Raw genomic sequence first — 22,812 nt, 5'->3', positions numbered from 1 at the left:
AGAGACAGGACAACGAAGACGCTCGGGGAGATAAATCAGTAATATACAGAGCACTTTTTCTCAGGTTGAGAGAGACTGAATGACAGAGTGATGGAAGTCAGACCAATTTCTTCACCAGTGTTTCACGTTCGAGCTCATTTCACAAAGGGACACAGTGATGAATGATATCCAGCAAATACTGATAGGATTGAAATGACATGAAGTATGCTACTCTGCTTCCCTCTTTTTCTTACGGTGATTCGTCTTTAACAGAGTAAAAGGAATATTTTATATAAGCAAAGGACACAGGAGAAAGTCATTTCAGGTTATCTGAATATATACAGATTCAGTAAAATAAAATAAAATAAAAATGCCATAATGGTCAGAACATAGATATTTATTGGAAGCTATACACTCACCAGTCGAAACAGTAAAACCACTCCCAGGTGAAGAGAATAACACTGCTCTCTGGTGAAGAATGCAATGCTTTGCTGAGAATCCTTCAGTCCTGGCAGACCAACCGTGACTATGACACTGCCAGAGAGCAACAACATGCCGCAGCAGGACATTAGGCCCTACCACACTTCAAAAATGGCTCGGGAACGAGCTGAGAAACACAACAGTGAGCCTTAAGCAGGAACAAGCAGGAGGCCTCACCCTGAAGCCCAAGGCATCTAAAGGACACACTGTAAATATCCCAGTGTAAAACCACACAGGACACCACGCAGGTCCTCTGTCAATGCCTTGATGGACTAGAACGTTTTCGGGAGCACAGAGATTATGTCAGTGAGCTCATTTCAGTTCACCAGAACTGAAATTCAACTAATATTTTTCATGAATAACTTAATAATAATTTGTTGTGAAAAGTATACACATAAATTATACGTTTTTTATAATTTCAGATAAGTTGTTTGCTTTGACCAACACTCCAAAGCATTTAGAGATACTCACTACCTCATGATACATAAAAAAATAAAAGCAGCTGATTTTAGGAGGGAAAATACACTAAAAGACTACTGGGCATTTGCCCTTTGGGAATGCGGATACTGTAAGTGTTGCAGATTGCTTTTGTTTCGATCTACTGATCATTTTAGCTCTAGTGACAGCTGTTGACAGCCAGCTAGGTAATGGCCCTGACGCTCTGATGACTTGATGCACAAGGAGAAAAATGAGAGTGACAGAGAAATAAATGTGCAAATGCCACCAGTCAACCGAGAAGAACAAACAAATTTATCAAATACATTTGGAGTTTGATATCGGACCGTTTCGACCTGTGTCGCCATAATTTCTCATCCATTTAACTGCAGTAAAGTCAGATTCACCTTCAAAAACAAACTGAAAATGAAGGCTTCGTAAAAGTTGTGAAATTGCTTTTCTTTGGGGATTTTTTGGTCTAAAAAACCTGGAATCACTACTGTGGTAAAGATTTTAACAGTTTTCTCTTATTACTCTTATTTAATCCAGTTGTCTTCTCCAGTCTGCACCATTTTTAGCTTTTCTGCTGCTTCCACAAAATATCCCATTGGTCAAAATTACAGCTGTGATCTAGAAGATGACTTTGAATGACCCATCCCCATGTGGTTAAGAATGACAGACTGTATTAGGCTGAACTACAAATGCTTGTGTGAAATACCAAGTAAAATGAAACTGACAAAAGGTAAAAACATTTTCTGTGCATTTCTACTAAAAGTCAAAATGCCGTGCAGTCCTACCAAGATGAAATAAACCAGGAGGCATTAAAGGTGTACTGAACTCTTACTATTCAATTTCTAAAAACAAACAAACAAATGAATTGATGTTTCCACTGCGAAAGTTGCAAGTGACCAAACAGAGCTACGTGTGAAAATATTTATAAGGAATCTGTCCCAGAATGTTTGTAATGAAGTAATGAAGAATATCTACAGTGACATTTTATAAAGAGTAGAAATAGGATAATGTATGCAAAATGCATCTTATGGTGTGTTTTTATAGAAATGATCCAAGCATTCAGGACAATGCAGCTCATTCTTATTAAAGTAACACTGGCTTATTTTTTGTGCAATATAACAATCTCTTCCTCACCACAGCTGGACTGTTATTAAGCACTTTCGTTTCCTAAAGCCTTTGTATTTTCCTTCAGCCTGCTCATCCTCTTTACTCTAAGGAGGTCTAGGTGCGGGGGCTGAATCAAAGGTGGAAAGGATGGATTGATATTCCAGTCATACTGTGGGGCTGTTGCTGGAGGAACCTTTCAACTAGAGCTGGGCGATATATCGAGTTTTTAAAAAATATCGATATATTTTTATACGAGATATAAGATGTGACAATATCCTTTATATCGATATAGTCTATGTTACGTTATAATTATACTTGCGGAGCCGCAGGTTTGCCTCTCTTTCGTCCACTTTCGTCTTTACGCAATGTTACTCGGCCTCGCCTCTCCTTCACTGAACACAACTCCTCGTCCCCCATCGCTTCACCTGCAGGAAGCGACAAGATGGACACGGCAAATCTCCGTTAACGAGTTACTGCGCATCGCCCCGTGCGTGGGGCTGGACGGCGTCAACGTGTTAGCTAGCTAACCACGCTAACGAGCTAACCACGCTAACGAGCTAACCACGCTAACGCCATGCAGCCCAGAGGGGCTGCACGGACTAAAATCCTTTCATTTTCTCAAAAGTTGACAGCGCGCCTTATGTATGAATTCTGGTTGTGCTTGATGGCCGCGAACCGATTTTATGTGGAACACGGCGCTCAGCAATCTGTCAGAAAATGTTTTAGTACGACTTTAGTAAGCTACGGAGCTGCACCGCTTGATGGATTGTCGGAGCATTACGGCTGAGCCTCGCGGAGTGATACGTACTGTGCTTCAACGTAATATTACCCTACTGTGTATAAGGACTATAAATGGCACCTGTTAAGAGACGTGGTTGCGAAGCGGATTTCAAACTCCAGGCTGTCAGTCACGCAGTACAAGTTGGGAACAGAGCAGCTGTGAAATTTGTCTTTGTTATTGTGCTCAGCATCTTTTAGTTTACATTTTGACTGCACAATTGTGAGCTTTTTGTTATGCACAAAAACAACATTGTTTTCTTTTATTTATGGAGCATTATTATTTAATAAATGCTCATAATTTATTTTTGAGTAAATTTTATGTACATCTGCTCTATGTTAATAAAAGTGCCTGTGTGACATCTGGGACACAGCTTTGACTAAGAACTCTCTTTTTGTTCTTACTTTATGGCTTTAAAAAAATATATCGAGATATATATCTTATATCGCCATCCAGCTAAAAAATATCGAGATATGAATTTTGGGTCATATCGCCCAGCCCTACTTTCAACCCTAATGTGAATGGTTCTATAAAGGCTGTGTGCAGTTGCCTATTAGATGAAAAGCCCACATCAGAGTGTGCAAGGCAGCTAAACCACTGGCTGGCCTGGAGTTAAACATGGTTATCCAGTCTTGAAAATGTCAGTGTCTTTAAAAAAAAAGAAAATTGATTGTATTTGATTTGACACTTCCAGAAAAAACTCAATTATTAACACTTAGACGATTAAACTAGAAGAGGCCAAAGATGATGAAAAATCACAAGGGCGCAGCGTGAAATTAAAATGTGTTATGAGGGGAATTTGGTTTAACCGGACAGGTGTCTTGATGACTGATGGACATGGTCCAACATTTCTAGCCACAAAATTGGAAAAAGTTTTTACAAGATCATGAAAAACTTTCAGCATAATAATGAATAATATTAAGTCTGGTTCAGTAACCCTATTGACTAAAAAATTATTAACGCAGAGCTTCATTAACACCTCTCTGATAGTGTTATTTCTGCATTGGACTGAATTCTATTTTAGAGATATAGGTAACTGTATTTACTGGGCTTTCTTTGTGAGGACATCTGTAAAATATAGATAACTAATTAAGCAAACTCTGTGAGTCATTATTAAAAAAAGCCACCAGGTATTGTTGATGGTTAGGTAATGCAATACTTGCATATTGATCAATGACTGGTCAAGAGGTAAAAGGGTATGGAGTGGGTCTAAAGACTGGGTTACAACCAAAAAAAAAAAAAAAAAAAATTACAAGTTGGTACAAGCAGTGGAAACCTTTGCAAAGAGACAGTAAAAATGACAATATTTGAGCAATATCAATATTTTGGGCATTAATTAAGTGATCATAGGAAAGAGATGGGACTTTAGCCAGTCCAAGTCTGTGCTGAAGCTACACCACTGCCAGTTAGACGCATTACCGGTCTGCCTCCAAGACAGGAAAGATAAACTGACTACTGCAAACGCACAGCAGTGCTGAACACAGCCCACATACTCAGACACATTCATACAGACAGCAGACAGAGTGTCAGTGTGAAAAGGCAATGACCAGGAGGCAGCCTTTTACTGGGCTCCGATAGCATGCTGTGCTGTCAGTAAGAGAAGAGAGTGTGATGGTTTTGGAGTTGGCTGCATATCTGAAAGGTAAAAGATCGGACTTTGTGTAGAAGAGTTCAAAGGAGTTACATGTCAGGAATTAGATGTGGTTATACTATTACTGACCTTAAACTTTGATATTAAACAAAAACCTTGAATAGCAAAGGCATACTCCAAAGCATTAAAAAAAACAACTAACTTTTAGCAGAAAAAGGTTGATTTAAGTAACTGCTCACTTTATTTGACAGTTGAGTGTGTAGACTAGAGACAATCAAACCCAGGCCATTGGTAATGGCACATCTCGTATGTCCCTAACAATCACGCATACAGCTCACACTGGCAAATAATCCTCGTTAACCAAAAAGTCATTCCATTTGTGTGTTTGTCCAATGACTAGACAACTAAAAGTCTAAAAGAAAAAGGGAGGCTTACTTGTCAGATAAAATGAAACTATTCTAATCAATTAAAATATTTGCAGATGACCTTTTCTTCTGTTTACTAATTGGATCATTAATTGAGTAAATTTCTTGCTTCACACTGGAGCATAAATATTTTAGACTACCCTTCTTGTTTAGGAAAAACAACTGCACTTGCTTTCTATGTGTAATTGGGCTGTGGAGAAAATGTATATGCATCAACAGAATGGATACAATTCAACCTTTTAATACTAACAAATGTAGCAGTACTAACCTTATACTAAATAATGTATATTTTGCTCCTGGAAAATTACGAAGTATGTGAATGCACCACACTCAAAATGTGTCTGCAAAAACTCTGTAACAGAGACCTGTAAAAATGCCTCTATAAGGGATGAGAGTGAACTTGGTAAAAACTAATGATGCATGATATTCCCAGGAAACTTCCAAAGGCCTGAATTACTAGAAATTACCACGAAATTTCTCTGGTTGATTACCTACATGAAGACAATATGTCTATATATTTTTTTAAGTTTATAAAAATTTTATGTGGCAGTTTGCATACATATAACACATATGTTGTATACATATCAAACACAGGTGAGTAGTAATAATGTATTTGGGGCAGTTTCTTTTAGTTAGTTTTAAAACACGTTATGGAGGCATTTCAAAACAGACAGGTACACGTGTGAGAGTTTTAAATGAACAGGCACCGTCTATTGGCTGCTTCTCATCTCCTGTTGATTATCACTCATGTATTACATAAGCAATTTAAACAAGACTTTATTGATATTTACCTTTATGTAGGTCCTTCTTCTGAAACAGATGCATTTAATAGGATCATGTTTTGGAAAGAGGGTGAAAAACATTCTCTATACAGATACACAGTGTGACATTTTGTAGTCCATAGGGCCTCACAGGAATCTATACTGTGTCTGTAATAATTTCACCTTTCAGGTTCAAGCCAGCCAGCAGCTGCCATGGGAAATGTCAACTTGGAGCTTGAAGCTTAGATGCTGTTTCCATGGTTATGTTCAAAAACATTTTTTCCTCTTTTGTAAAACGAAATAATGCAATAGCTGCAGTATCACTCAGGTTTTTATGTCCTTGTACAAATTAAAAAATAATAATAACACAATTTTGACTTTAAAATTCACAGCACAGAAATGATTAAAAATTATATTTAAAAAAAAAATCAGTTTAACATAATAGAAGTTGTGCTGCTGGCTTTTTATTAGGATGGATGGGGACAAGGACACCCTGAAACGACCATGGTTTAAAAAGAAGAAGAAACCAGCAGCCTAAAAGCAGAGTAGCAAAATGCAAGGACACCTGCTGACCTGACCCAGAGGACACGTGTTTCGTCATCCGCCCTGAGCCTGGAAGGAGGAAGGAGAGCAGGCAAGCAGAACAAATAAAAGAATGTGCCTCACTTGATTTTGCTACATATTTAGCTGCTTTCCCGTTAGTGAATCCGACCTTTACTGTATAGATATGCCATGCATCATCAGCTCTTGCATAATGTCTTGGAGGCTTTGAAGAAAACTAAAAAATCTCAAAGCAACTGAGGTAAACAAACATTAGTCATCCAGTCCATGTTGTGTGTTCTTCCACGCAGCATAAGCCCTTATACAACAGTCAACATGTTTCCCTATGAGTGGGTGCAGCAGCAGGCACAGCAGCAAGAGAGAGAGTGAGGACGCAGGTTATGAAGTGCAGCTTGTTCTTGAACCTAACCGTGGAGGATGTATTACCATGGCCTTAGGTGCAGGCTGACACTTTTTCCTTCTTTTTTTTTGCAGTGCATTTCATAAAGTAGGTGGGACATGCAGCTGAGCCGTTAGAGTTCCCCCAGCCTCAAATTAGATAATTTTCTGGCCTTAATTAGGACGAATAAATCTTGTAGATATGAAGGTCAATAATGTAGATTTGATCTTACTAGCTTGCCCATTATCCAGTATGTTGGGTAGATCACCACAGAGGAACTTTTATATTAAGCTGTGATAAAAGCGTGTTTGTGTTGTTGTTGTTTTTTTAAACCAAGTTAAAACACCCACATGAAGGAGGTAAAAAAAGATGGAAACCTGAGTGCTTGCTTCTTCAGCACCAACAGCTGGAGACTCGACTGACAGAGGTGTGAGGTCAGGGAGCAACGGGAAACCAGCCGACTGACAGCCTTCAGCTAATGAGACATGCTGTTCCGGAGGCGTTACTTTCCTCCGGCCCCACCACAGTATACCTGCTCCGACTGACAAACATGAACTCTGACTCATGAGTCAGGGAAATGCAACAAGAGCACCATGAAGGGAGGACGTTTACATGAAATCAAGAACCATTAATACTGAGGAATGGGAGCCGGGAAAGAATAAAAAGGCTTCTCATCACATTTTGGCCATCGGCCATCTGAAAGTGTAACTTTGGCCTTCTGACCATGAACTAGTTTTATTTAACAAGAGAAATGTTGGTGTAGCTTGCTTCAGTCTCGCACATCTGCAGCACTACCATCGGGGATTAACTTTTTCCAACTGAATTTTGAAAGTGCTTCCATTTAGTTAAAACCTTACGTAGAAACTCCGTCTCCTTCTGGCTTTGCAGAGATAAATTCCTGGTATAATTTAAAACATGCACGCGTTTCAGTTTGCCTTTTTCACAGCCTAAAGTATAAAGCAGACAACTCAAATGATGTTAGGTTAAACTCTCAGCACAGATTCTGCAGCTGCTTATCAGGTGTAGGCAGCCTCAAGGCCATATGTCACCAACTGCTGACAATCAGTGCACTACTAATTTATACTCACTGACCATTTAATAGGAATACCAGTGAAATCTAAAGCAAAGCACAATGTTGCCAACAAGGGAAACTATTCGGGCCACTTGGACAACATGAACTGCACACAAACTAACAGATATTCTAAGCGACTATTCTGAATACTTTCGGTCCAACTTTTCAACTTATTTTGTCATCAGGAAACTGCAGGAGAAAAGCAGCCATCACAGCAGCACACAAACAAAAAGTAACCAAACAAAACTGCCTTCATTCAAAATCTACCCCTAGTGATTTTATAGAGCATTTGCCCTAAAATCTATTTCACTTTTCTACTTACATTTTAAAGGGAAGTCGATTTCATTGCTTTTTTTTTTTTAATATTCAGCATGCTACTCTAAACCTTAATCTCGCCGAGTGTGATTAGGTTAGTGCTCTGTGAAAAGATTGCAATCTCACAAAAAAAAGTATCCAGATAACCATTTTTCAGGTCTCTATCCAAATTCAATCTCAGTTAGAAAAAAAAAAAAAAGGTGTTTCAAGATGACATTGAGTTCAGCTAAGAAAGTTGGTTCTTCTTTCCCCATTTCATGACTTTCTAGTTTCCAGGGAGAAGATGCTAGCTGTGTTGGAGATATCGGTATTTTGTAGGGGTGGGGGGAAAAAAAATCGATACTGTGTAGTATCGTGATATTTTGTTTGCTAATAATGTATCGATACAGGGACAGCAGAAATCGATATTTTGTTACAAAAAAAGTTTTTGTGGACTGGAACATGCTGACTTCAGAGCATGTTGATCAGCTCCTTTTTCTGAGCAAGAATCCTGACATTCCTTCAATGTCCAAATGTGTTTAACTTTTTTTTTGGCAGCAATAAACATGACAGTTTACTTATTTTAATTTAAGACATGTTTTGTTTTAATTAAGTTTAAAACTTTTTTATTTAATGTAAAACTATATTTTGTTTTAATTTACTTTCAAATTCTTCAGTTGCTGAATGGGCTGCATAGTTTTCATAAATTGCATAGTTCAGAATAGCTATAATTGTACCAGATGGTTGCATTCAGTTAAGTTGGACTAGACTGTAATACAAACCGTCCAGTTTGTCAACAATAAAACTGAAATGAGAGAAAGACTGAGAGTGAGATTTTGATATTAGATAAAATGAATATTGATAAAGTTTACCTTTATGTACAGAATCTGAATATCGCAAAATATTTTTTAAAAATAGCAATAATATCGTATCGTGGGATGTATGGCGATTCCCACCTCTAGTACTTTGTAGGGGATCTTTATTCATCTTAGGCCTAAAATAGGATACATGACGGTGAGATATTAGAAGCTCTATAAAAAGGGCACAGCGAAACCTAGACCTTCTAATATCCTTTTTTAATGTTAAGGTTACTAAACTGTGACTTAATTGAATCTGAATACACCTTGAACCACATTTAATTACTGCACGCTTTACAAAAGGCCTCACTGCATGATTGCTTTTAAAAAATGAATTAAAAAACAGAAATTTAAAGAAGAAAAGCCCGTTTAAATTTATTCCTAATTTAAAGAGCAATTAATTGAGTTGAACAGATGTAACTTGTTTCTCTTTCTTCCCCTCACAGACAGACCTTTCCACCAGAAGACATCTGCTCATATGCTCACAACAGCAACTCATTTTCATGTTATTCATTAAAATAAAACAAATTCTGCATTCTTTTGCCTACTAAAAACATGGATTTTAGTAGCTTAAAAAAAATGAAATAATTTTCTTGAATTCTTCTACACTTTTTTTTATTATTGAATTTTCAGCAACGGGCTTTCTGAGGGTTTTTCAAAGCCTTTCTTTGGACATTGGCTGTTTGTCTTTTGTTTTAGTTGTTTGTTAAGCCCCTTAACACTGACCTATGAACCATTCAGGCATAACAAAAAAAAGAAAAAAACATCTTTAAGGAATGAACCCGGACTGTAACTAGACATAATAGACAGCTTGGCAAAGAGACAAGTTGCGTCTTTAGACACTGTGTTACTAGTATTGTTCTTGTTCTTCTTCAGAGCACTGTGCATGTGTGGATATATATTTCTGATTGGTGCTCAACCACACAATACCTTCTGTTGACGCCCATACCTGCCAAAAATAACCACCAAATTTTTGCTAGGTTTCAGGACTAATAAGCTCCAATTTTTTAAGAGTTCATCATCAAGGTCAAAAACCACCTGTTTGAAAAAGTTCTGTCACACACCAAAAAGTTAATAAAACTTAGACTTGAGTTTTATGATTAGTTCACTCTTAAGGGAAACTTGCCAGCTTCCAGTGGGCTGAGACTGTAACACTCTTTTCTGTAATCCAGGAGGGAATATGAATTTCTACCTTGTAAACTGATCATCTGTGGAAATTGCCAATACTCTTAAACTCTGCAAGCAAGAAAATGACCAGACATTCCAGTCTTGACTTGATGTCTAATGCCACGAAGGGAAGATTTCTGCCGAATACATTCTCAGTCCAATTACCAGAGAATTTTTTTAATGTATTGAGAATAATGTGCATTTTTGTTTTTATTGTGAAACATCAGCCATCCTAAAATGATATTTAGAATATTGTACAAGTGCACAGATCAAACTAATTTACTTGTGAACATTTATTAGTAAGTTGAGATAAGAGCATATTTGACAGTTAGTTAAAGATTTCATCATAACAACCAGGAGAAAACTGCAGCATTTAAACATCGAGCAATATCACAATAAATATTAGCCGTGACTGAATTTCAATTAAAAAAAATTATATCACAATTTTTAAAAACCCGAAAACGAATACTATTAGTTTATGAAGATATTTAAAATTATAATTCGATATTTTATTTTGCTGTATTCAATGATGAAAAAACAAATTACACACAATTTCTTTTCACAAGCTTTGTAATTTATGATAATTGTAATTGAAGGGCCTGATTTATATCAGATTCATGTAAGAAAATCTAATTTGGCCACAGTTTTTCTTCAACTAATGAAGAAGCAGTGTGCATCACATCAAACTAAATTAAACATGCCATGAATACAATTAATTGTAGAGCAAGATCAGAATTATTGGCTACTGTCAGCCAAGTCCACTCAATCCTCATAAGAGGGAAATTCCAAAAATATATTATCTGGTTGCCCCGATGGACAAATTCTGTAAAACTAAAAGGGTTCTTTGTAAGATAATTGGAAAAGTGGAGGAAGCAAAAAGAATAAATGTTCCCAATTGGTGGGGAAATGGCGACATGAATGTGTAAGTGTGCGAGATAAAAAACAGGAGCCTAGCAACAGACAAAAGCTATCATTCAACTCCAGCCTGTGACTGAAATATCCCCAAAATGGAATTTCTGGTTGATATGCCATGAAGTAGATAGTTGTGCTGCTATGAATTAATGAGACAGATTCCAGCTTCTCCCTCTTAATGTCCCATACAACAGAGATATGCCTGTATGGGGAGCAGATGGCCAGTGAAAAAACACAATAGAGCAGTCAGAAACCAGACAGCTCTGACTTCATTTCGAGAAAATCTCGATCAGCATGAACCCCAAAGCTCGCAGAGGTTATGCCTTACAAAGTGTCTTAGAAAAGACGATAGCAAAGGGTTAGACCAGAGGTAACGCAACCATTCATACTAGGAATTTTGCACAAAAGCAGAAAAACACCAAGATATCAATGTTGGCAGAAGAAGAAGTGGAAAAAGCAGAAGAAATGTCAAAAACTTCACCCCCTCCAAACACTTTGATCGTCGCCGAATATGGAGCGCCAACATTCCCAACTGATCTTTGTCCGAGCAAAACATGAAACTAATTGTGCTCTGACCTCCCACAGACCTGATTGTAGGGTACAAGAGCAGGCCTTTGAGAGAGGCTTAACATCTTTTGAGAGAAATAAAGTCACTGCCATTTGCAGCCTATGAACAGCACAGTACTCTAACCTGGGCCATGAAGATGTACGACAGGACAAAAGCATAAAAACATCACCCAAAATAGACAGTAAATATATCTGAGTAAACATAGAAATGTATTTTATGTTTATTCATGGTATTAATGTGCTAATTAAAGCAATGCTAGGAGACGACCATTCCAAAATGTTATAAAGTGAAGTTTCGTTTTTTTCCTCCTAGTCAGAGTTTGCAACACCAGCAGTGTATTGTTACGCTTACAGCTACCACACACCTGAGACCTATTATGATCCATCCCAGCCTAGGTAGCTGTGAGTTCCCTCCCTTAGGCCCAACCTCAAGAGGGCGCCTGCTTCCTTCTATGAGACTGGGCTTGCTATAAGAAGTTGGTGTATTGATGTGTTTCAGCTGCTCTTGGTCTGCCCCCACCAGCTCAGACCAATTTGCTCATGAATTACTGTTGCCCTGGAAAACAACGTCTAGGGATATAACTGGGACACAACTAGCTCAACAAATTCATTTTAGGAAACAATATGTGAGGAATTTGGGTCGTCTGTGTTTCTTTGTTTGAAAAGCTGGATTTTGCTTCAACTGGGCGCCATCTGTGTAAGAAATGGAGAGGGAAATGGACTGGAAAGGGAAAAGAGCACCGTTGATTACAATACCTTGCGTGAAGCATGAATGTCATAGAAGGGCTTTTGTCGGACACTGTAGGGCTCCTTGGTCTTGTCAATCTGTCCAGTCTTCATCTTTTCGTTCCTGGGAGAAATTATTTCCTTTTCTATGCATAACAGCCGGATATTGAAATCACACTGGCCAACAGGCTGTCCCTGAAACACAAAACAAAATCAGTTATTCAACTCTACCCTCTTGCAAACATTCACAGGTTATTCTATGCTTGGCTATTCACAAACAAGAACAATTAACATCTATACGAATGCGGCAGTATTTATTTGGACTTGGATTTAACTTTGCAGTAGTTCCAAGGCTAGATTAGCGCATACATTTTAAAATGCATTTCTTTTGTGAAAACATATTACAGATATGTCAAGATTACTGAACTGCCAGTTTTGTTACCATGGCAACACTGGTAATTTTACTTTTCGTGGGGTTGAGGACTAGGACTTTTGTACATCTGAACAAGGCAGGCATTTTCAAAAGGGGAACAAAAAGAACTTTACAATTAGTGTGACAGTAGCATAAAGTACACTTTGAGGTGCTTCTTGGAATCCTTTCCTCAGAATGAACAGACTGATGAAAATAGGACGAGGGACTTTTTTCATGATGACCCAGTCAACTGCGAACAAACTGCTAGGTATATTCAATCAGACATTAGACCACAAAACAATACTCCATAAATGTGTAAATGCAATTACATATCTCGCCAATATTTGACCAATATTGAGTGTTTAAATTCATCGGCATAATGATGGAGTTGCTCCCGTCCTTTGCAGCTATAACAGGTTCCACTCTTCTGGGAAGGCTCTCTACAAGAGTTTGAAATGTGTCTGTGGGAATTTTTGCCCATTCATCCAGAAGAGTGTATGTACGGTCAGACCACTGATGTTGAATGAGCTGGCCTGGAATACAATCTTTGCTCTAGTTCATCCCAAAAGTGTTTGATGGAGTTCAAGTCAGGAGTCTGTGTGTGCCAGTAAACACCAAAACTCATGCAACCATGAGTTTATGGACAGAAAATTACATTCCCAAATGGTTCCCAGAAAATTTCTTGGTAAGCTGAAGCATTAAAATTCCCCTCGACCTACCACAGAAAAATCACTCACTAATACTCACAAATGTTTATAAAGGCAGGCTGCATGGCTAGGTGCTTGATTTTATACAGCTGTGGTAATGGGCAAGAAATCACCTAATTTCAATCATTAAGAGGTGTAGCCCAATACTTTTATATATGGTAACCTGTGAAAAGGTTACTTTAACATCAGCTGAACTCGTCCCAAAAAAGTACACTGCACAGCTAAATCAGCTTTTCTTTGTCACCATGACAACAGTTTCTCCACAATGTTGGTCAATCACTGTTATTCCACATAGACAAGCATTTCAACCTGAGCCACTACTTTCGTTTACACAGACGGGGGCCACAAAGGTTCCGCCACAACCATCTGCTGGTCCACTGTGACTTTGACAGGAAAAAGTACAGCAAAGCTTGTTCCTGTCCCGGGTTATAAATAATAAAGCTCAGGTGGAAAATGTAAAAGTGTTAAATGGTGCCGAGGAGTTTGAGATGAAAACAGCCTGATACAGCTCGTTACCGCCACATATTTTCTACTGCTCGGCCGACAAAGCAATTAAAAACAACGACTCACAGACTTCACTTTTATCAAAACTGCTGACGTTAGTGATGAAAATCTGCCAGATGATCATGAACCAAATACGTGGCAACAATTTGACATTTAATTGAAAAAAATGAGCTCAAACTCCAACTGAGCTGCAATTTATTTGGTGCCAAAACACATCATAAATCACAGAAAGCTTTTTCTTTTTTTTTAAAAAAATTACCCAGCTGTGATAAGCACAAAAATATTTCTAACCCAAACATCTCCTTGACTGTTAAAATTGACATTTATTATAAAAGAAAGAAAAGACGAAGCAGAGAATCCATTTTCAAACCACTTTATGATTTGCCAGAAAACTACATACTTTGGCAAGATAGACTTGTTTTTAACCGAGCAGTTACACAACAGTATTCTCTATGCTAATCACTGGCTCTGGTACAGCCACTAAATAAAAAGAATAATGGAATTGAATTTAAAAATGTGTTTGGCACCGATAACAGCAGCATGTTGTTCCAAACATCATTCTATCTGCTTATTGAAAATACAATAATCTTTCCTTTGTAGGGCTTAAATAAACAATCTTAAAGCCCATGATAGTAATTATTAATTTACTGTAGATGATCTTTACTACATTAAAAGCATTTATGTTTTGTTAATTAGATAATTAGTTTTGGCAAAGGATGATTGCCAACAAGTTTAACACATTTTTCTAAAATGATGGCAATCTAAGACGAGGAAAAAAAATGGGTAAAAGAAATAGTTCCAACAGCCACTTTTTCTACTGAAACTGGCAAAAGTTTTTGAACATGAATGAAAAATAAATAAATAAATATACAAATCGATGAACTGACTGTTACAGGTCTACTGTACAGCCTAATGCAAAGCCAGTTTTTAAGCAGCAATTATTCGAGTATTGGACCATTTCATGAGGTTTTAGTTTCTTAGACAAAGAACATCGATTTATCAAAACAATTCATCGAAACATTCGCAATTTTTACAGCTCTTACACCAGCAGGATGGATCAATATTCTCTCATGTGTATCGAGAGGCCCAAAGGCTTAAGACCTAAGCATTTGTATTCTACTCGAAGTGTTTGGTAAAGGCCACTTCTCTTCTCAACAGCTTTCTAAGGAATTATTGGAAATGGCAGGGGAAAAGATTTCTGAATAAAAGGACGAGACAGTGAATGACAAAGAATTAGCTATGATTAGACGCATTACTAGAGTGTGCTATTTTGTGAGTCACACGGATTTTCAGCAAAACAGAAAAGAAGATCAGAGCCCTCTTGAAAAGTATAGCTTTTCAAACAGGCACTTTGGAAAGACGATTTGGAATTATGTACGCTGCATAGATTACATACAGCTACAAAAGAGACAAAATTGATATGGCAAAATATTTTATTGGCTTCCATGGGTGACAGATTGGTAGTAAAAGTGAGTGTGTTTAATACACGTGCAGCAGCACTAAATGACTTTCCTTAGCACTCTGACTCATGGTGGTGCACAGAAAAGGAAAGGGAGTAAAGTGAATGAAGGCAACCAAGTTGAGAAGAAGAAAAAAACTCACAGGGTGGAAAATAGGAGAAAACAGAGGAGAGCATTTCAGAGAGCTAATTACCGGAACGGGCATATTATTAATATTTATTAATAATATTAATATATTAATAAACATAAACACACACACACACACACACACACACACACACACACACACACACACACACACACACACACACTATGATGTGTATGCCTTTAGAAATACAGGTAAAATCTGACCCACTTAATGGTACGTAGACTTATTGGCCACTTTATTAGGTATGGCTCATGATCAAAACAAATACCTAATCAGCCAATCACATAGCAGCAACTCAATGCATTTAAGCATGTAGACATGGTCAAGACAACAGAGTGAATGGTTTAATAGACTTTGAATGTGGCATGGTTGTTGGTGTTCTAATTATTTTAGAAACTGCTGATCTGCTGGGATTATTATTTATTTATTTTTTACACACAACCATATTTAGGATTGACAAAGAATGCTCTGAAAAAGAGAAAATATACACTGCTGATGTCAGAGGTCAGAGGAGAAAGGTCAGACTGCTTTAAGCTGACACAAAAGCATAGAAAAAAAAAACATTCGATAAAAACAAGGTATGCAGACAAGCATCTCTGAACACACAACGCATCCAAGCATGAAGCAGATGAGCTGCGGCAGCAGAAGGCTACAGGTGCTACAGATGTCACTGTTGTCAGCTAAGAACAAGAAACTAAATAAAAAAAATAAATGGAAATAAAGTGAATATTGGCTTTGCATTCATCAGGATGCGACTTTATTAGGATGCCCATGCTGATCTGTGTCTGCAGGATGCTTAAGTTGCCAACTGTCTGCAAACAGATTAACCATAACAACTTGAGAAATGAGAAGCCAGTCATGCTGTGTCCTTGTGATAGACTCTCCAATTTGCTTAATGTAGCCTTAACAATGTTATAAGGGCAATTTGGGAACTTCAAATAAGGTCACAGACAGATCGAAGTTCAAGATACTCTTGTTTAAACATTTCTTTGAAGAGTTCTTTTTCTTTTAGGGTGACTGCAAAACCGCACTACATCCTCCTGGAGCAACAGCTGGTATCATGTCCCACACATTCGGCACCATCTGTCAGCCGTGTCATCGGGACAGAACAAGATGTAAGTGTGGATGATTCAAGGCATGTGCTGTCCACGACTGTTCAACAGGGAAACAGCAGACAAAAACCCTGTTAACCAAACATTTCTAGGGCTAAATATCATTTTGGGCTGTGACTCCAGGGGTTAATCTGTCACAGAGAATATCATTAATGCAAATATGCCATTTATGATATCCTCCATATTGATACTGCTGTCACAATAACAACCATGGTTTAGATTAGCAATGGGGGAGGAAAAAGAAATCATGCTGTACATTTATACTAACATGAACTGGATAATGTAAAGAAAATCACAGTGAAAAACTGATGCGGTAGTCTACACCATTCTGCCAAAATTTCATTGCAGCAGCTCAAAAATGGTATTTGTAGTATGTACTTCCCCTGTGTCCTTATATCCATGCCTGAGAATGACCCTAAAGGAATAATGGCTGATGCTCAGGCTACCCTCATGAAGTCCATTTCTAATTCGTTTGGTCATTCACACCAGTGGCCTGCAGAAGGTCATTTTGTGGGGCTCTGGCAGTGCTCATCCTGCTGTCCTTGCACAAAGAAGGAGATACCGGTTCTGCTGATGCGTCAAGCACCTTCTAAAGCCCTGCCCTCTTCGAGAGCAACTGCGCATCTGATTAAAAGTGTTCTTTTATTTTTTTTGAGCAGTTTATATATACACATTAACTTTTAAACACCAGAGAGCAATATAATGAGAAATAAAGGAAAATAGCATGAGGTTGGCAAGGCTAAAAAAATACAGCAAAAACATGAAAGTGTTTGAAATCCTGTTGAAAGCAGATGATTTGGGATAAATTACATTACATATCGGTGACAAAATAAGAGATGTCAAAGCAAGTTTAATGCCAAGCTTCCCTTGGGATATTCGTGACAAAAACAGAGGCTTTCGGGATGTTTTGGACTAAAACTGTTCGGCATCCTGTTTGACAACAGCACTACTTTATAAAAAAGAAAAGGCCCACAACATTTTAAAGCAATATTGGAGCAAGCTATTATTTTAACAGGCAACATCAGTTACTGCTAATACAGTGCATCAGTTAGATTTTAAGGAGGAAGAGTAACACTTTTTCTCGATTTTTTTTCTCTATATATTTTTCTGAGACTAGAAGCAGTCGGATTAATGAGCGAACACTTGATATAAAAAGAAGCAAGTATTCAGGCTTTACATCCACATCTCAACAGATGTGGGCAGATTTGATCTAAACCTTGAACACACACAAAAGCCTACAGTTCCGGAAAATGTATTTCCTGTCATCCACCTCCATCACTGAGAGCCGGGGTCGCTCCCTTTGGCCTCGGGAGTACATTGGGTGTCTAAATTTGTAGACTGGCAGGTCTTAGGCCAGATTTTATGACGACATTCTATCCAAGTGTACGAGAAGAGTCCCTGAAGCATACAGTTCCCGCTCCTTTATGAGTCACTGCAATGCTGTCATGAGCTTTCTTCTCAGACAGAGTTCAAAACCAGGGGAAAAAAATGCATCTAGAGATACAGCAAAGAGTTAAGCATATTGCTGTGTTTAACAAGGGGTTGCAAGGTACTTCATAAGTACTTCTACAACATATTCAGAATTATGACTACTCTTCTTAATATACTGCATAATCCACTTGTATTTAACACGGTAGAACAACATGAATTGGTGGATTAGCATTGTTTGAGTAAGCCACACTCAATAAAGGCAGCCAGGGCTTGTGTTCCCTGCAGAATGGATGTGATTTATGAGCAAATTATAGCACGTGAGGTCAACTGAGAAGGCACGATTATCGAATGGCAGCTTTTACTAGCTAGAGGCCAACACTAACCCAGCTCTGGGTCTTGTGTTAATCTGTGCAACTTGTACTTCATCTTTTCTGCTGTAAGTAACAGTCATTACTGATAAAGATGTAAGGTGTATGTTAATGCAGTATATTTTTTAAGTAACTGCACAAAAGGAGACTGCAGGTTATCAGTCTGCTGATCTGAAAGAAATGATGGAGCAGATTCAATAGCTACAGACTGTACCTGCAGATTAACTTTTCAAGCAGAAGTAAATGGACCTGACGGCTGTAAAACCTGCCCGTGCCTCGACAGATAGCATCTCTGTGGTGAATGCTATAAGCACTCCTTTCTGCTCAACCCGTTTATCAAGTTAAGCCAATTATCTTGTCTACTTGTGCACCGAAAGCAAGATTATTTTAGCAGCATAAAAGATAATGAGGTCAATCAAAGTGTCAGCACATAGGCAGCGATGTCAACTTCAAACCTCCATGCTTTTATTTCAAAATAACAGCTTTCAACAAAAAAATAAATAAATAAATTAAAAAAAATCAGAAAATTGGGGGGCACGTATGTAAATGCTGTTGTCTTGTCTGTTCCCCCACTGTGGGGGAGCTGACAGTGACTGACAAGCTGCAACAACTTTCAAGAAAGACAAAAAATATTTGTAATTATCTACAACAAGTGAAGTAAGAGAACTCCCTAGCCCTAGCTTAGGGTCATTTTCAGAGTGTAACCAGGCACAACTATTTTTCCAATCAAAGTTTTTTTTAAAACGTCAGTAAAACTTTTTACTGACTCCTTAGATGCCCTGAAATTACCCAACAAGGCGAGAGGGCACATTCTTCTCCTTAGACTCAAATCAAAAGCATCCCTCTATTAAGCTGCAACCCAACTTTAAATATAAGCAGGGGGTCACATTAGGTCATGAGCCAGGCTGGTGCTGTGTTCTCTCACTTGCTGCATTTCTACCTTCAATCTCAGAATAAAGCCTCAGTACCAAGGAGCAGCCCACCCCAGGTAATAGAGAAGGCCAGAAAGGATCAATACAGTGCTCTACTGATAGCAGGGTGGGGAGTCATGGGGAGCTGCTAACCTCCACAACATCTCACACAGACGTTCCCCTCGCCACTGGAGCCCTCTATCGAGCCGCTTTCCTGTGTGATCCTCTGATCGATAGAGAAGGGGAGGCGACAGAGAAACATAATAGCGGAGGTAACCCCCTCACCAACTTCATCCCAAGGTATTCATCAAGTTCTTTTTAAAGAAGACAGCAGAGGGCTCCTAAGGGTAAACATGCAGGCTCGTTTGTATCTGTGACTATCTGCATGCCATTAGCAATATGCAGACATGTTAAAGGGATAAATTAAATTTAGAGTTCGAAAGAGTGCAAGTAGTTACCAGCCTCGCAGTGTTGTTCCCGGGCAGTTCACGAAAAAGGTCATAATAATTTAACAGGAGAAACATGCTGTTAGACATATAAAAGAACACACAGACGCACCAGGCACTTACTGCCACACTGAAGCAAATAATGGACTGCTCATCAGGTCAATTCTGCACAATGCATCGTACTGACAATGTTAAAGGTTAATATTTAATAACATTTGTCTAAGTGGTTATCAAAAACAGGTCAGTGTAGCTGGCAAAACCAATTTCAACTGAAAGCACAAGAGAGAAAAAAAATCACAAGGAAAAAACTTTGCTAATTAATATTCAATTATGGGTCAAAAGCAGTTCAGCCCCAGCTTTGTTGTTAAGGTCAGGCTTTAGTCATGACATGTTGCAGGGTCAAACGGAGCCACGCTTTCCCTTTAGCATGCAGAATGATGAAGCTCTGTCATCTCTATGCAAATACTGCAAAGCCTGGATCAACACTGCTCTGCTGCCTGCTGCATTATAGCACTGAAGGAACTCAACCACGAGTTTGAATTTTCAGGTATAAGGGATAAGCAAATCCTAAACCATGTCAGTGCTTCTTCACGTAATACAGTCCCCCGTTTGGATTATATACAGCCTGCTACCGACTAAGACCACAAAATAAGAAACCCTTTTTGCTGAACCTTAAATAAAGAGTAAAAAAAGCAGAGGGCAGAAGCAGCTGCAGGCGGACTGCAGCATTAATAGAATGCATACAATGTCCTTTTAGTTGATTCTACCTGACATCTTGACCTGGCACTTCTTCCGCAATAAAAACCATAAGAAAAGACGATACCTTCTCATACTCACATTGAATTTGATGATGTCATATATCAAATAGCGAGGCACAGGGTGACCGTTCACCTTGTCGATGATCATCTCCTGCAAGGAGTAAGACAAAGATTCGGTCAAGGGGGATGGACAAACGACAAAGGAAAGGGGAGAAGATGCAGAAAGTGGATAGAAAGTAAATGTTCTGAATTACGTGAGGTCTTAACATTACAGCATAATAAAAGAGGTTCCTGTTTGAAACCTGCTATGTAGAAAGTGTGGGAACTCTCTAGAGGATGTATGTTGAGAGAGGAAGATGCCTGTGGCGGTGCAAAAAGATAGCAAGCCAGGTGTGTGGTGTGTAAGTACGTGCACAAGGGTGTGTCTGTGTGGTCAAGGAGGACATGAAGCAGAAATAGCACTGCACATTTATTATGCAAGGCTGTCAGGTCGAGGTCAGGTGCAGTCATGACGGTTGACACTCATAAGAAACACGTGATTAGTTTTAAAAGATGTGCACAACAGTAACAGTGAAGATGACGTGGAAGTGGAACGTTTTACACTTTAGCTGATAAATATTTGAGACTGACTCACTACGTATGGAGAACTATATTTATCCCCTCGCCCCTCATAAAATATAGAGGCACCTAACTGTGCTCTAGTGATGTACCTGACAGATAAACGAGTAACAGGTAAGACATCACTCAAGGACACACAAATAAGCAAAATGAGTATTTTGGAGGCCGAAAGGCTCATATCAACAATACCAACAGTATGAAGTATGAAGCTTCTGTTACCGAGATCAGAAACTAACCTTTACTAGCTTCTTTTTTTCGTTGTTTTTTTTTTTGTTTTTTTTTTGGGGGGGGGGGGGGGGTCCTATAGCTATTCTTAGGGATGGGTACCGGTGTCCGGTGCCATAAACGGTAGTTTATCAAATCCGATGAAACACCTGGCGACGCATAGCGTTTTTTTTAAAAGCCCAGAAATGCGCCGTATTTGATAGCTTGCTGCGAGACCTCACACCGAGCACATCTACTGCGGGTGGGTTGCCTGTTATGCAACATCCCCCAAAAACACGAAGAGGAGAGTCCTGGCCCCTAGCCCTGCCAGTGTAGCAGAAATGATGACGGATGATGATGCAGCAGCAGCCGTTCTTCTCTGCGTGAGTAGCTAAATGTTGTTCGGGTGTAATTTACGTTGAGTAGGCTAACCACGTTATTACATTAATGCATGTAAGGTGAACTAGCAAACATCATCATAGCTACATGCGGCTGTCTTCTTGTTTGATGGCAGATACTCCCTTCACCCTGGCCAAAAAGGCTAAAATGACCAAAGAAAAAGTGGAAAACAGTTAAACATGAGAGGTTTTTGGACAAAGTTTGTGTTTTTTCCATTGATTAAGCACTGCTTCCAGCCAAGAATCATACCATATATGCCCCATAGCTGCAGAAAAGGCTAACATTGTTATCTTTTTACAAAAAACAGCTGAGCATGAGAGGTTTTTGGACCAATTTTGTGTTCTCTATTCTTTAAGCACCGGTTTGAGCACCGTTTGAGCACCGGCACCGTTTCAAAAGTAGCGATTTGGCACCGGTATCGGATAAAACCTAAACGATACCCATCCCTAGCTATTCTGAAACCAATCAACTACTCCAATGACTGTAGGAGGAAAATTTTCTTATTTTTTCTTCTTCTACTGGTTCAAACATGACTGGTCAGTAGAGCCTGGACATCTACCATCCTTTGGTAACTTGATGGATATTCACTTCCAACCCTGCTGGCAGTAAAAGCGGTCTATGTGATGAGCTGAGCGAATTGCCCATTACTGGTATTTTACAAACGTGAGTGTTATTCTTGTCGCTTTATTGGCAAAAAGTGAGTATGTCAAAACATTTCTTTTAACATTTATTTGACTTAAAAGAACCCAAAGGCAACAATTTCTTTACATTTCAACATTTAACAGCAGCCTTCAGTGCAATGGAAAATTGTTATAGACCTGTCATCTACCAGCCACTTTCCCAAGATGAGAAACTTCTGCTTGAGTACCTGCATCCTAATGACTACTTGAAGTGTGTTACAATAAAAACTCCCCCTGCTGGCTGACGTAATTTTACTTCACATCTCACAGGGCAAAGGACCAGACAACACAACTAAATTTCCACAGCTAGATTGGTGGAGAGGAGAAAAGGTGTGAATGCAAGGCATGCACAGCTCTGAAGGAGGATTTGGAGAGGAGAAATGATGTAATTCCAGGAGGCTGCTGCCATCATTATGGATCTGGTGCACTGAACCATGGCGCAGACAGACAGCAGCGGATGAATACATTAATGTGACCAAAGGAAACTGCCAGGAATTCAATCTACACTGTGCATTCATCCAAAATTGGAACCCAAGTTGATGTAAAGCTCA

The 22,812-nt window shown here is 38.8% G+C and overlaps 1 protein-coding gene across 1 annotated transcript in view; it reads right to left on the bottom strand.

Moving 5' to 3' along the window:
• The window catches only part of rngtt (RNA guanylyltransferase and 5'-phosphatase), a 120,559-nt gene that overhangs the window by 58,163 nt on the left and 39,584 nt on the right, over nt 1-22,812 (bottom strand). The window contains exons 10-11 of the mRNA XM_026143578.2: nt 20,440-20,511; nt 12,134-12,298 (exon numbers count right to left, since the gene is read on the bottom strand). Of these exons, the coding sequence (XP_025999363.1) occupies nt 12,134-12,298; nt 20,440-20,511 (237 nt within the window). The remainder of the gene's footprint in view (nt 1-12,133; nt 12,299-20,439; nt 20,512-22,812) is intronic.

This window comes from Astatotilapia calliptera, chromosome 15, assembly GCF_964374335.1.
Source record: "Astatotilapia calliptera chromosome 15, fAstCal68.1, whole genome shotgun sequence".
Classification (NCBI taxonomy): domain Eukaryota; kingdom Metazoa; phylum Chordata; class Actinopteri; order Cichliformes; family Cichlidae; genus Astatotilapia; species Astatotilapia calliptera.
Note: the sequence above shows the minus strand (reverse complement) of the source record. Positions and strands in the feature narration are given on the sequence as shown.